This window comes from Geospiza fortis, unplaced genomic scaffold, assembly GCF_000277835.1.
Source record: "Geospiza fortis unplaced genomic scaffold, GeoFor_1.0 scaffold16, whole genome shotgun sequence".
Taxonomy (NCBI): domain Eukaryota; kingdom Metazoa; phylum Chordata; class Aves; order Passeriformes; family Thraupidae; genus Geospiza; species Geospiza fortis.
The window spans coordinates 7,312,847-7,326,629 of NW_005054302.1; the positions used below are offsets into that span (position 1 = coordinate 7,312,847).

Here is a 13,783-nt window from a genome sequence, read left to right on the forward strand (position 1 = left end):
TATTTATTTATTTATTTATTTATTTATTTTTAGGATACCAAAGTAAGAGTTGACAAAGAATAAGTCTTCCTATTTATTCCATGACTTTGAGAAATTTTCCCCTTGTGGTTAGCTTCCTGTAAGTAATTTTTCAAAATGTTTATTTTCAGTACTTTGGTTATTTTTTAAGGCAAAAATTTGTGTCTGTTAAAATCAGATGAGATTCTTCCTTTGCTGACTTGAAAGAAAACCAAGAGGTTGCCTTTGACAAGCTCATTTGCTCTATTTCTTTTTTCCCCTGAAAGGTTTTAGAAAAAAAACTATCTCATCCTTTTGAAGAGGATAGTATTTCCTTAAAAATAATGTTAATAGCCCCATGTTCTTTCAAATTGTTAACTTCTAAACTATTAATTGGATGTGGTAGTTCATCGTTTTAATGTGCATCTATTCTGTTTTTATGAAAAGAAAACATCCTCATGGTCTCTCTATTCACTTTGGGCTTTATTTATATCCTAACCTTACTGGCAATATTTTACTAGGCTTTCCAAACAATAAAAGAACAATGTAATGCTTTCACATACATTCATTCATTATGGGGAAAAGGGCATGGAGATGGAGATTAAGAAAGGAGAAGAAAACAATCACTACTACTTGCTACAGCAGCTGTCACCATGGAGAGACAGTCAGAAAAATCAGGGGTTAAGTACAGAGGACAAGATTTATCAACAGAGATTCATAGATTTTATTTTAATTAACGAGTTTTTGTTATGTAAATATATCCTTTAAATCAAAATACTACAACAAGGGATAGTGATTTGAAATTATTTAGGTTATACAGGATACAACACTAAACACTAGAATTTAGGATGGATTCAACTGATCACAAATGGGTTTGTAACAGACTACAAGTTGTGCATTACTTTTTTAGTAAGAATATATCATTCTTTTTGCAAAGAAAAAATGTCTGCCATTTAGTAGCTGTATTTGGAAGTCCCTAGCTTGCAAAATACCTAGAGTTGTTAATTTCAAAAAAATTATTGCATTCTCTCATAATAAAGCAATGCACATAAAAATGCTTTAATAAAATGAAACCTCAAAACTTTTGACACTATTTTGAATGCTAGTGCCTTGGAGTTAGAACTCAGGTATGGCCAGGAAAAACAAGCTGTAATAAAGGTAAGTAGGGAAAAGCTCATTAACAGGTCTGCTGCTCCCTGCAGTAAAGGCACTTATGTGGAACTCTTCATGCCAAGGCTCTTGCCCATGAGGAATACTGTAACAGGACTAAACAGTGGCAGTTTATATATCCATAAGCTTACTGTTATTAGACTGAATTCATCTGTGGCAGCTAATTTTTCAATGCACATCATCAGCCAGCAGCTAATAATTATTGAAGCATTCATTTGTTTATTTACCAAGCCTTCTGGTCCTCAAACATAAAAATTAAACCTTAAGGACAGTACAGTTTACAGATTTTTTAATACTACGAAAAGTTTTTAATATCACTTTATAAAGAGTAGAAAGTGTCCAATGCACCTGTAATCCAAAATACAATGAAAACACACAGAAGATAGCAGTCTAAAAAAAGAATTTAAACAAAACTTGGATTCAATAGGAATTTGAGGGTGAACTTTTTGGTAAAGAGAATTTAAGAGATTACTACTATAATCAGCAATCTTTTACTGAAAATAAGAGGCTATAAGAAAGTAATTTTAATTGCTTTATTTTCGGGTGTAACTTGTGCACGAATGAAGTAACACAGTGGCCAGAAATTAGAAATTAAGTCAAGACTGTCATTAGCATCCCTATTCAGAGCCTGTCACTGCCTTTTTCTTTCTTAACACAGTGGAAATAAAACAGAAGCATAATTTTGGATAAACTGGGAGCAGGGGGAAATGAGAACAAGAAAAAGACAACCGTGATTTAGAAGGGGGAGGAAAGGTCTGAAATGTCAAGATTAAAAGCTTTTCTCATGGGACTGACAAAGAACTCAATACCAAAGGAGAAAGATAAAAGATTCAGTGAAATGCTAAGTTTTATTTTCAGCTGGTAACCAGTGCTAACACCAGCTCCTCTGGCAGTGAGAAACCAGCAGACATTTACGGGCAACAGAGAGACACATGGTAGACAAATTCGGAAGATCAGTTACATCACTTGAAAACTTGGGAGGATAGAAAGCAATCTGCCAACTGGCAAAAAAAAAACCAAAACAAAAAAAAAAACCCAAGCAGCACAGGAATATACACTTGAAATATTTTCTCCTAAATATTTTATAAAGGACAGAAACAGCACACAAGAGGAAAATACAAAGGGCTAATAGGGAACAGGCTGAGGATACAGAAAAGGTAAACTTTGAAAGCACGATGAAATTGTGGGGGGATCTTGGCAGAGGCTTTTTTTCTGTTTTAAGTAATAAGAACTATTTTACATGCCTATCAAATTTTACAGCATGAAAAGGAAAAAGAATGGAAAGAGGTTTAAGGAGATAGGGAGGTCAAGAAAATGAGTGGCTTAGAACAGAACTTGAACATGTTTAGGATAAAACAACTCAACAGCAAAGGGGAGCAGAAAAGTGAAGGAACTGATTGGATTTCACTTTGTCCTAGATAAATTCAACAACAGAAGAGCAGAAACAGCTGCAGTCAATGCAGAGTCACCTATGGCCCAGGACTGAAGGAACAAGCAGCTTGATTCAAGTGCAGAATGAACAATATAAAAGAAAAGGGAGGGTAGAGTTAAATATTGATGGATCCTTTTATGTCAGATGCTGTGTTTCTGAAGAACTCACTTGATTCTCATCTATGTATGAGATGAAAATACCAAAACTACTCATACTAACAAAAATTTTAGTAGTATCTTATACAATCCTTATATTCCCATTAGCTTAACTAAGAATGAGTCTGTATAACCAATAACTGCATTCCATTTCCCAGCAACCAGAACATAAGAAGTTTTGTCAATCAGAGAAGTCAGCATATGGATATATCAAAGCAGGGTGAAAATTGGGGTTTTAGTCTGAATCTAAACCTTTGATCAATTACATCTAATCTCAGTGGGGAAAAAAAAACCTCACATAAAGTTCCAAACGATTCCATACACCAAACCTGATAAAAAAAATGTGTGTTAGTTCACTCTGTCATAACAGCAAGATTCTATCACCCTTAACCTTACACAGTGAGAAGTGTATTTGCAGACCTAGGAAGACCAAAATCCAACTATATCAAAAAAAATTAAAAATCAGCAGGGATAAAAAATATATGGAACTAAAAGTTTCAACTAATTATTTCAATTTTTAAATCCTAAATTAAAAGCAGTCTAATTGAAAGTAGCGCAAGATCGTACAGGCAAGACTTAATTGTTGATATTTTACCAATGGCAGTGGGAACAGTCTGTTTCCAGTACTGTGCCATGTTTTCAGCAGATGATTGTGGAAAAAAAAGTATCTTTAAATTGGGAATGACTTATAGTATGTGAATGTCCATAATTGTAATATAAAAAATGTTATTATGTAGGACTGATGCAATTAAAATTGCTTATATTTTGCCACAGAACTACTGCGATTGTTCCATGGTATTTGATTGTTGGACACAAATAAGCTTGCAAGCGGATTAAATAACAGTCCCATTTTTGAAGCAGTAACATACAATAAATTTACACAAATCAACACTAAGTGTCTATGGATAGTACACGTACACAGTTGTACAAAAAGTGAGTAACACTTACCTCACCAAGTCTTTATAAAAAGCTTTTGTAGTTTCTAAGTATGGTTCAACTGAATCTTCAAACTGGCAAAGAGTTCCCCCAATGCAAAAATGTTTAAAAAGACAGAACAGAAATTCCTCGCGATCCAATTGAGTGAATAAGTCATAATGGTCCGAATCCTCCAGAAGCAAGACCTTGTGGAACAAGGAAAAAACAAGGAAGTCAAATTGATAAAAATTTATTTACGATTCAGTTTATAAATAATGCAGCTAGTATGCTGTATGGTACACAGAAGTTATGTCCATCTAAAATATATAGATGAGGGACGGAAATATGTATTTCTAAATCCTTTTTCCATTGATGCAATTAGGTTCAAAATTCTTACATTTAATATAAAGCAGAATCACTGTCAGATTTATGCCCAAAAGACACGAAGGAATATTTTTCAAGTCTGGTTATTTCACTGGTTAATTATATGTCATGCTAGTGTAACAAACAATCTGAAAATAATCTACCTATATTTGATATGTCAATTGCTGTTAATCAATGGGGTAACTGTTTTTGGTAACATTTGCTTTTTCATTTTTAAATTGACACAGTTATTTCACATTTGTAAAGGAATTCTAGGATCTCCCAGAGGAAATCACTCAAACTCCCATCATTCTTTATTGCAGACTCCAGTGAGCCCTGATCTGTAGCCAGGATTAGCCAGACGTGCATCCAGCTGCCTCCATGCATGTCACCTGCCTTTTGCTGAGATATTATGTGAACACAGAGGACTTGCTAGATTAGTGTCAACACTGGTTCGTGTAAATGTGGACAGGAATTGTAACTCACAATGGCTATAAGACACTTGAGTCATGTCAGCCAAACTGCAGATGCCAACCCAGGCAAAGAGGTCAAAGTTAGACATGAGCCCACTGCTCTCTGGCCCTCTTTATAACAAAACTACACAACCTGAGTAAAAAAGGGTCAGGGCAACAACTGTTCTGGATGGCCACCTCATACATATCCCAACCTCCTTGGCTGAAACTAGAGAAGACATGGCAGGTAGGAAAGAAACATGGAGTCTTGCAGCCAAGGGCTATCCTCTGACACCAGGAGACAGTTTTGGTGCCCTCTACAGTCTTCTGTCCTAGAGCCCTTACTAATTCATTTGAAATTTTGAAGTCATTCCTGGATTTTGACTTATTCCTTCTGCTCTCTTAGGAGTAGGAATCACCTTTGCTTCAAACCAATGTTAAACCCTTAACTTGCAAATGCTGACACACACATCATTTCCACAGGAAGGAAACTGGGAAGACACTGAAACCCCAACAATCTCTAATTTTAAATGTTGCATCTAACCTTCCTACATACAATATATTTAATTTTCAGAAAACATTTCAAATGTACACAACTTATAGATAAATACACAGTATTTTGGACTGCTAGGCTACAAACTACATCTGAAATTCAAACATGAGCTTGAGTTCTCACCTTTTCCCAGAACTTTACAAGACAGACCAGTATTTCAGGCCACATCCTGTAACCAGTGTCACTGGTTCAAATACATTGCCTTCAAAGGATTTGCCAAGTGCAAATGAGTGCAACTCTATAATTATTTAGTACTTATGTTGATTATATATACAAGGAAGAGCAAAATCCAGTTCTCCCACACTATGCTTTGCTAATGCTATACAAACATAAGTTTAAAAATGGTTTTAGCTTATGAAGTCAAAAGAAACACAGTAAAGACATACATTGATTAAAAGGGTGCCACTGTTAGAGATTCTTTTTCAGATAATCTGCTTTCTGACACTTCCACTAGAGTATAACAAACAGTTTCACATTGCAGGCCTGCTCAGGAGTTGTATTTAGTAATTTTCCAGTATTATAGTGAAAAAAAATTTCCTCTCCCATAGTTCCTCTTGCTTTAGAGAAAATGTATTAAGATGGCTTTCTTTAAATGCCTTCAGATATTATATGATCAGCATTCCTGTCTAGGAACGCTTCAGGATGTAGCTATTGAATACATTCAATTCCATCCACTACCTGTAAGGCTGGGTGCACCTACAGCTCTGAGTATCACAGCACCTTCTTTTAGACCCTTCGTTTCCTCCTCCTAAGCAAATGAGCAGCTGCATTTCCCCACACACCCCCCAGAATTGAGTGCCTGAGACATAGGTGGGTAGAAGAAGGCTTTACCTTTTTTTCCCACCTAAAAATGAAAGAGGGCTCACCTGGAAAACAAGCAATTTCTTTTACATATTCAGGCACTGTAGTGCCTCAGTTGTTTGTAAACCATGGCTACTGATGCCTGTTTTTATTACTGTCAGGAAAAAAAACCAAACAACCTGAAAAGGTGCCCATATAGCACCTAATAGATTAGGAAAAATTATAATAAATTATTCATTACTATACCGACCTTCCTTAATTCATCAGAGATAAGAATATCGTCATAATAGTCATCATAACATTTCACAATAGTTCCAGTTTCTCTAACAATTCCTTCAGAGTACAGCCGATCAAAAAATGACATGGAAATCTGTGTACAGGGTACCACTGTAGCTTCAATTTTTGTCACTTTGGAACCTGAAAGATATAGGAAGCTGGTTGCATGTTTCAAGTTTTTAAAAAATACACACATCATGTAAGTATGACTCAATCACAGAGTCCTTCAAAAAAAAAAAACCAAAACAAAACAAAAAAAAAAACCCAGCAAAACAAAGCTAAGAAGGAAATATTAAATTCATCTGAATACTACTTCCATTAAGGCTCATGTGTCTGCTCCCCCTGTTGGTAAATACCATCAACCGAAACTAGGGATAGATGGAACACCGTGTGAACCCAGCATTGCATTAGATCACACCCTTAGAAAATCATATTCCACAGCTTAAGCCTTAAAGCATAGGAGGACGTATGCCAAATTTGGCATGATGAAGTACGGAAGTCAATAACTGCTAACAGCATCCCACAAAGTAAAAACCAAAATGAACATGGCCTCGAAGAATTTTTGATTTGTTAAGTATTATATTGAACTTTTAAAAAAGTTATTTTGTAGCCACTGTAGGCTTTATTAAGCAGCTATTTCAGAAGATGAAAGAGGTGCTATCAGCACTTCCTGCATGAATCTGGAGTAGTACCTTTGTAATCATTAAATGCAGAATATATTTTTCTATCATTTTTTTCCCTTTGCTTGCAGATCATCCAAGGCTGGATCCTGTTGCTCACAGACATCTAGTGCCATTTGAGATGCCTGCCCTACAGCATTTTCCTTTAAGAGGTATCAGTCCATAAGGGCACATATCTTCCCTATCTACAAATCTGTCTGCGTGGTGTTGGATAACTTATGGCATCTCAAACAGCATTAGGCTCCATGTTTAAGAAGCTTTGGACTCAGCCCAGTTCTGTCTGCTCTCTGCAGTCCAAGTGTTCAGCCCAAATGTTAGGACATGTTCTCCACCCATCTCCAGGTCTGCCTGAACAACCTTCAAAGTGCTTCTGAACAGGAGAGGGGAGGAGAGCACAAGTGAGTATTCAGCACAAGGGCACTGTGTCTCAACACAACATTCACAACATTCCAGCTGTCCATGAGTTTATTCTTATCTCTTCTCTGTAGGTTCCCTTGATGGGAGACTGGCCAGCAACATCACAGTATCTAAAGGCTTTTTACCTTTTATACAATTAAAGATAAAATTCAGTGCTGTCCTGACAAGCTGACCTAAAGGATCACTAAGCAATACTCTTCAGGAAATGTACAAATTTGCCTCTACATTACAGTATTTCAGGACCAGAAACATGCCAGAAAGGGATGCATGAACCATGACACTTCCAAGAGCACCTATCATTTCATTCCAATCCTAATATTTGTAAGCACAGCATAAAGTAAATTTTCTCTTGCCCACACCTGCAGAAAACCTTGGGATTTCTGCCATATACTATTACATAGAGACTACTTATTCATAGGTTAAGTAGGGCTGACATTTGAATACCTAAACCTGGGTAAACTGTACCACCCAATCAATCAATACCAGGAAAAAAATAATGAGAAATTATAAATTGATAGCTGAAAATATGCCTACTTAAGCTAAAATACTGACAGGAAATTTTAAAATTATTTTATTGGACCATTGTGATCTCAAGAAAATCTGTTAAAGACAAAAGTACAGCATTAATTGCTTGGGTTCCTGTCTACCGACAATGGTTATGAAAAAGGGCACCTTTTGTTAAAGAATAAAAGGTTTAGTACCTTCACCTACCTGTACAGATAGTGACTATACAAAATAATCATATTACATAACCAAGAACAAGTCAGAAAAATAATGAATTACAGCTTTACAATCTATGCAAAAAACCCAAACTGATTTATATTTATTTATTTGTACTTCCTCCCACCCCCTCACTTCCAGTTTCCTCTAGTTCTCCAGCTCCCTTTCACAGGTATTGAATTTTTATTTTATAAGGGATTTATTATGAGACAAATCAGCTTTTGTCACATTAATTATTTTAAAATTAACATTAAAACCTGAGTTGACTAACAAACATCAGATGTTAAGTGACTTGAGAAAAGTGAAAGATACAATTACTGAGCTAAAAGTACAGGAAATTTAGATATTTATAGGCTTTAAGTTATAAGGATTTTATTGGTGGAAGGGAAGGAGACTTCTGCTCTGAAAAAAAGGTTTTATGAAAACTTTAATAATGAAAAAAAAAATCAAGAGCTTTGTAATTTATTCAGTAGTTCAGAAAACCAAACCACACATGGAAAAGTTTAAATATACTGGAAGGTCCTACTCTCTATTTGAGAGGCGAGATTTGAAATTCAAAATTTCCTGGACAAGAATGATAGGTTTTAAGAACACTATAAAAGTAAGCAGTGAAAAAGGAAGAAGAAATGCCTTGACAACTCTACAAGTGGAAAACAAAGAGCTGAGAAATCCTGAAACAGCTTCAGCTTATTATAACAGCCAGCTCTGGAGTATCTATAAAATGCTCCCAGAATACTTTTAAATTAACACATCACATATCTAGTATGGGGCAGATAAACCCTGGATTGGGTATATTTAGAATTCCTCCAAAATCTAAGGAAGTTTTTTATGTCAGAAAAATATCTTGTTACTTACTATTTACAAAACAGTTTATATGTAATGCAAGTTCAGTGCTCAGTATTAAAAAGATATGGTATTTCAAAAGTAAAAGGTGTAGGTTGATGATTTATGGTTTCATATGACATCTAAAATTCTTTGCAAATTACAACCTATAATAGTAGCTTTAAAATTGCTGATTTAATATTCCAGATTTGAAGACCCCATTCTAAAGACAGAAATTGTTGAAGCTTCAAGTACATATGGCAACTCAAGAATCCTTTTTTAGGCAAATCCTAATATTTTATTTGCACAAATAGATGGCAACTGTACCCCTTTGAAGATAAACTTTCAAGCGTTAATTGAGCTTAAGCAGATACAGTGCTGCCTCCCTAAGACTGCTGACAGGTGCAAGGCCAGCGATGTATCCAGGGAAAAACGACTATTTAGTTCTCATTGCAGCTATTTAAAAAACACAAGACTCAATACAAAAATGGGTATGCATCAAATTTGCTCCTTTTGCTGCTTCTATTTTTGAATTATCAGAGTAACAGATGGATAGATGGCTTAAAGTACATCAGAAATATCTGATACTCTGACATGCAGCCAGAACAAGGTGAAAAAATATCCCTATTAGGAAAATTGCTCTACAGGCAAAAAAATTTGGTGTGAGACTAGGTCATTAAGTATTTTTCTGATCAGAGGAAGCAGACTAGAGAATACCCTTGTGTATCATTTACCTAAAATGTTTTATTTCAAGCAATGTCGAAGCTGAAGTCCTTGAAACAATGTATTATTGTGGAATCCCACCAGAACAAAAAACATAAGTAAAAAGGTGAGAGGAGACCACAGCCTTAAAAAAGAAAAAAAATATTATGAAAACAAACACTACTGTAATGTTTTTTAAATTTCCTTTATAATGCTGACATCTTTCTGTGAGTCCATAAATACTTTCTGCCCAGTCTCGTGGAGGGCAGGTGTAGGGATCCATTAAAATAAAAACCAAAAAAAAACCAAAAAAAGACCAAAACAACAAAAAAAAAACCAAAAACAAAAAAAAACCACCCCACAAACCACCAAAACAAAACAAAACAAAACAAAAAAACAAAAACAAAAAAAAAACCCTAACATTTTTGTTTGTAACAGAATTAATGTAGTATTTGAATCAATGTAGACTATGTATTTTCTTCAGATTTTCCAAAAGGCAAAATAAGCATGTTTCCAGTATTTTTAACAACAGGTATGTTGTTTTAAAGTTACTCCACAGTGATAGCAAATGGTATATCTGGATTAATGTATCAGTGTGCCTGAAGAAGAAAATACTAGAAGATCATTTCTACCTCCTCCCACTCACAGCTAATTCTTACTATATTTTAAAAAAATGCACATGAAGACTAAGTATAGAAAAATGTGCCAACATTCCTCACCAAAAATAGGCAAAGAATGGGAAGATGAAATTTTAAGAGCAAACAGGGTATACCAGCTGTTCAGGATTTAGAAAGGGAACTCTTCCAGTCCTTGGGACAAAATGCTTCACTTCTGTGCAGAGGAAGATTGAGCAGAACCAAGAGTTAAGCTGGGTTACTTGGCAAGAGACCCTCCACTCTTAACACAAGGTATGTAACCTGCTGACCTCCACTACAGGGACTGTCAAGTTTCAGACTACACAGATAGCCTAAAACAAATCCTGTCTAAAGCAAGAAAAGGTTTACTACTGGCTTAAAATACATCTATTTTCTTTCTGCTTGCCAGAGAAAGAGGCACCTGAAGGGGTACTTGACAGATTTTTTGCATTTTATATATATATTTCAATGGTTTTAACAGTTGGGTGAAGTGTTTGGAAAATGGATTTTTGCTGACAAAAAAGTGGCAATGTCTAGTGTCATTGTATATACTGGGAAAGACCTATGCCAATTCCAGAGAGCTGAAATGGAAAAGCTAGAAAATTCCCAAAGCTCAGTTAAATATTTACACACAGTAATATTTGCAGACAAACCAAAAGAAACGAGGGCTTCCCACTACCCTCTTCTAAGATACTACTAATAGGGAAAATCACTTTGGCAATATCAGAGATCACATTATGCATAAAACACCATTACATTATCACATGCAATTGCCACGAATTTTTGTGTGCAATTTCAAAGTGGAGCCACAAATTTGCTGTTTGCTTTTGGCCTTCCTGCTTTAGTGTCTCATCTGCATATAAGGACCTAATGGAGTGTGTTCAGAAGTTTCTGATATGGCAACAAAGTTAAGTGACCCTCATGGCATGGTTGCAAGCGGAGCAACCTGTCCCATGGGGCTCTTCGGGGTCTCCATCACCACGGCTGTAGAGACAGCAGATTTATACAAGCTCAGGGTGTGCTCTACCAACCCTCTGCTCTCAATTTTTATTTGTAACACATCATACTTTCATTTTCATCAACTTTCATTTGTAACAATCATCTCAGACCTGCCCCAAGTCAGGCTGCAAGTCTGCCCTTCTCTAATATTTGCAAATGTTATCTGCATAAGGTACTATTGTAATTCCACAAATAATGCCGTTGTTTATGTCTGGATACATGATCAGGTCAACTGGATGCTACAAACCCATTTATAAACAGCTTCAGGTGCTTGATGTATGGAACAATGCAGGGGTCAAAAGAAAAAAAGGCATCAAAAGGTGACAATTTCGTTATTTTATTCTAGAAGTATAATCTCTCCCTATTACTGAGTAAAAGAAATAATTCTTTAAGATATTTCAACTAGCTGAAAGCACACATATATGAACTGTCATTATGGTAAATTAGAGCAAAATCATTAAAATACAGACTTTTTTATTTAAGATTAATTTATTCTAAATTTACCCAATGTAGTCCATTGTCCTGAAGCTGACAGCAACTTTAAACTGGAGTTCACACTTTGATCATTAAAAAATGCCTATAATATTCAAATAAGAGAATGCAAGTTAATGAAATTAAACAGAAAATCATCATTTATAGTGCCTTGGATACTTTCAATCCAAATTATAAGGCTCCAATTAGTACGTAGATCCCATATGATCTACCAGTTTGTGTACTAAATATCACACCACCAAATCTATCAGTTTGTAACTCAGTGTAGCCAGTGTCTTTTATACAGAGAAGATCTCTTCAGGTGCATATTTTTATATGTAGTATTCAATTTTTAAAATAAAACAGTTTTAGTCCAAGAACACACAAAAATGTATGAAATTCATGGAGGTACAAAAAACAGAGGATGAAAGTCTTATCTCTGCATACAATGTCGTTGAAGTTAAAAATGAAATGCCAAGTATGATTTTAAAATTTACTCTTTTAAAATAAATTTGAAGCTTGGAGAAATGTAGAGATACACAAAAATTATTAAACAGATACAGAGTAAGATCTGAAGAATTCAACTTATTGATTTATCAATTAAAAGAAGGAGACATCCATAGTAATGTTGATAGCTGACAAGTTTCCATGATAGATAAACCAACTAAGAAAACCCACACTTACAGAGTGAATAATTACTGAAGAAACTGTGAAGAAAATGAAATTATGGATCTTTCAGTTTCTGGATCACTAAATTTCTTTATCACCCCTCTGGGATACAGAGAGATCAGATATAACATGTAATGGTCCTTTTTTCCCCAATTACTTCACAGCTCTTTAGATTTCATAACTTTACAGCAATATCTTTACATTTTTAATTCAAAAGAGACAAGCATTGAGAGGGTAAATGGGTACTCTGTAAACTTCAATAATTTGAAATGTTTATCAGTGGAAGATGAAATAAATATTGGTGCATCTCTGTGTGAATTTCTTTAAGATATAAAGAGGCTGAATTCTTTATCCAGGATAACAATATAAAGTAGACATATAAAATATCAAAGAGTTGTTTTTAAAACAACAGATGTAAAAATCACATAGTTCTTAAAACCACAGGTTTGGGGTTTTTTCTGTCTGCAAACAGATGAAGAGATTTGACTTTGCAGACAACAGAAATGGAGGACACAAAATCAGCAAGTGATTTGAGTCTCAAAAAGCTGGGAGTTCAAAATTCTAGTATAAAGCAATGGCATTCAATAAATTTCAAAAGTTCTATTTCCAGATATGTGGTGCACACGCACATCTAATTGCACTGTGAATTTACTGTGAGAAATTTACTGATAGGTGTGTGTACACTGTTTGAAGTCTCACACTAGGTGGACTTCTCAACACAAAACCCTGCAGCCAACATCAGCATCTAGTTCAGATTTCCATTCTTGGGAATCCTGAAAGGCTAAATTGTTCCCTCTTAAAGCAGAGTAACATTAGTACAGACTAAAATATTTTTACTGGACAGTACAATTAACCCACAAAGCAGCGACTTGAGCACCACACCTTTCAAGGAGACAGTGCGCAGGCCAATAGCATACAACACTGCTAATGTTGAATATAATTTCATGGTGGAGGGGCGGGAGGAGGGGGAGAATCAACTTAAAATACAAAGTATTTAGAACTACCATAAGAAACTCATCCTTTTGATAGGGCTTAAACTGCTGGTCAAAACTGAACGCTTGTGCTGTGATCCTGCCTTGCATGGACCTGAAATGGAAAAATGAGATTAAATATTCTGAATACACATAATGTCCTATTCCGACCGATTATACTTTGTTTTTTCACACCCATTCTCAGTTACAAGCGCCTCCAACCCTTCGTTGGAGGGCTCGGGCTGCGGGGGAGCCCCGCTGCGAAACTGAAATAGATCTCGGCTCGCTGTGGGAGGCCAGACACACGCCTCACACCTCAGAAAGCGTGATTTGCCTGCCTAGAAAATACCAAGGGGACTTCAAATTAAGGGGTTGGGGGGAATAAATGAATAAAAAAAATAAAAATAAAAGAGAGGCGGACCCGCAGCCACCGGAGCGGGCGTCCTGCGGGCGCGGCAATGGCTCCAGCCCTCAGCCCGGCCCGCCTGTTCCCCGCCGCCCCCAGACAGAGGCATCGCACAGCGGGCGTTCCCCCCACCATTTGAGGAGCCGGTCCGCGATGTCCCTGTCCTGCAGGCAGGAG

The 13,783-nt window shown here is 35.9% G+C and overlaps 1 protein-coding gene across 1 annotated transcript in view; it reads right to left on the reverse strand.

Annotated features, from left to right (window-relative positions):
* Positions 1-13,779, reverse strand: part of CFAP300 (cilia and flagella associated protein 300) — a gene marked incomplete at its 5' end in the record, with an annotated part of 20,757 nt that extends 6,978 nt beyond the window's left edge. Inside the window, 5 exons of the mRNA XM_031066056.1 lie at positions 3,703-3,875; positions 6,089-6,255; positions 11,594-11,666; positions 13,234-13,315; positions 13,739-13,779. Of these exons, the coding sequence (XP_030921916.1) occupies positions 3,703-3,875; positions 6,089-6,255; positions 11,594-11,666; positions 13,234-13,315; positions 13,739-13,779 (536 nt within the window). The remainder of the gene's footprint in view (positions 1-3,702; positions 3,876-6,088; positions 6,256-11,593; positions 11,667-13,233; positions 13,316-13,738) is intronic.
* Positions 13,780-13,783: the final 4 nt, after the last annotated feature.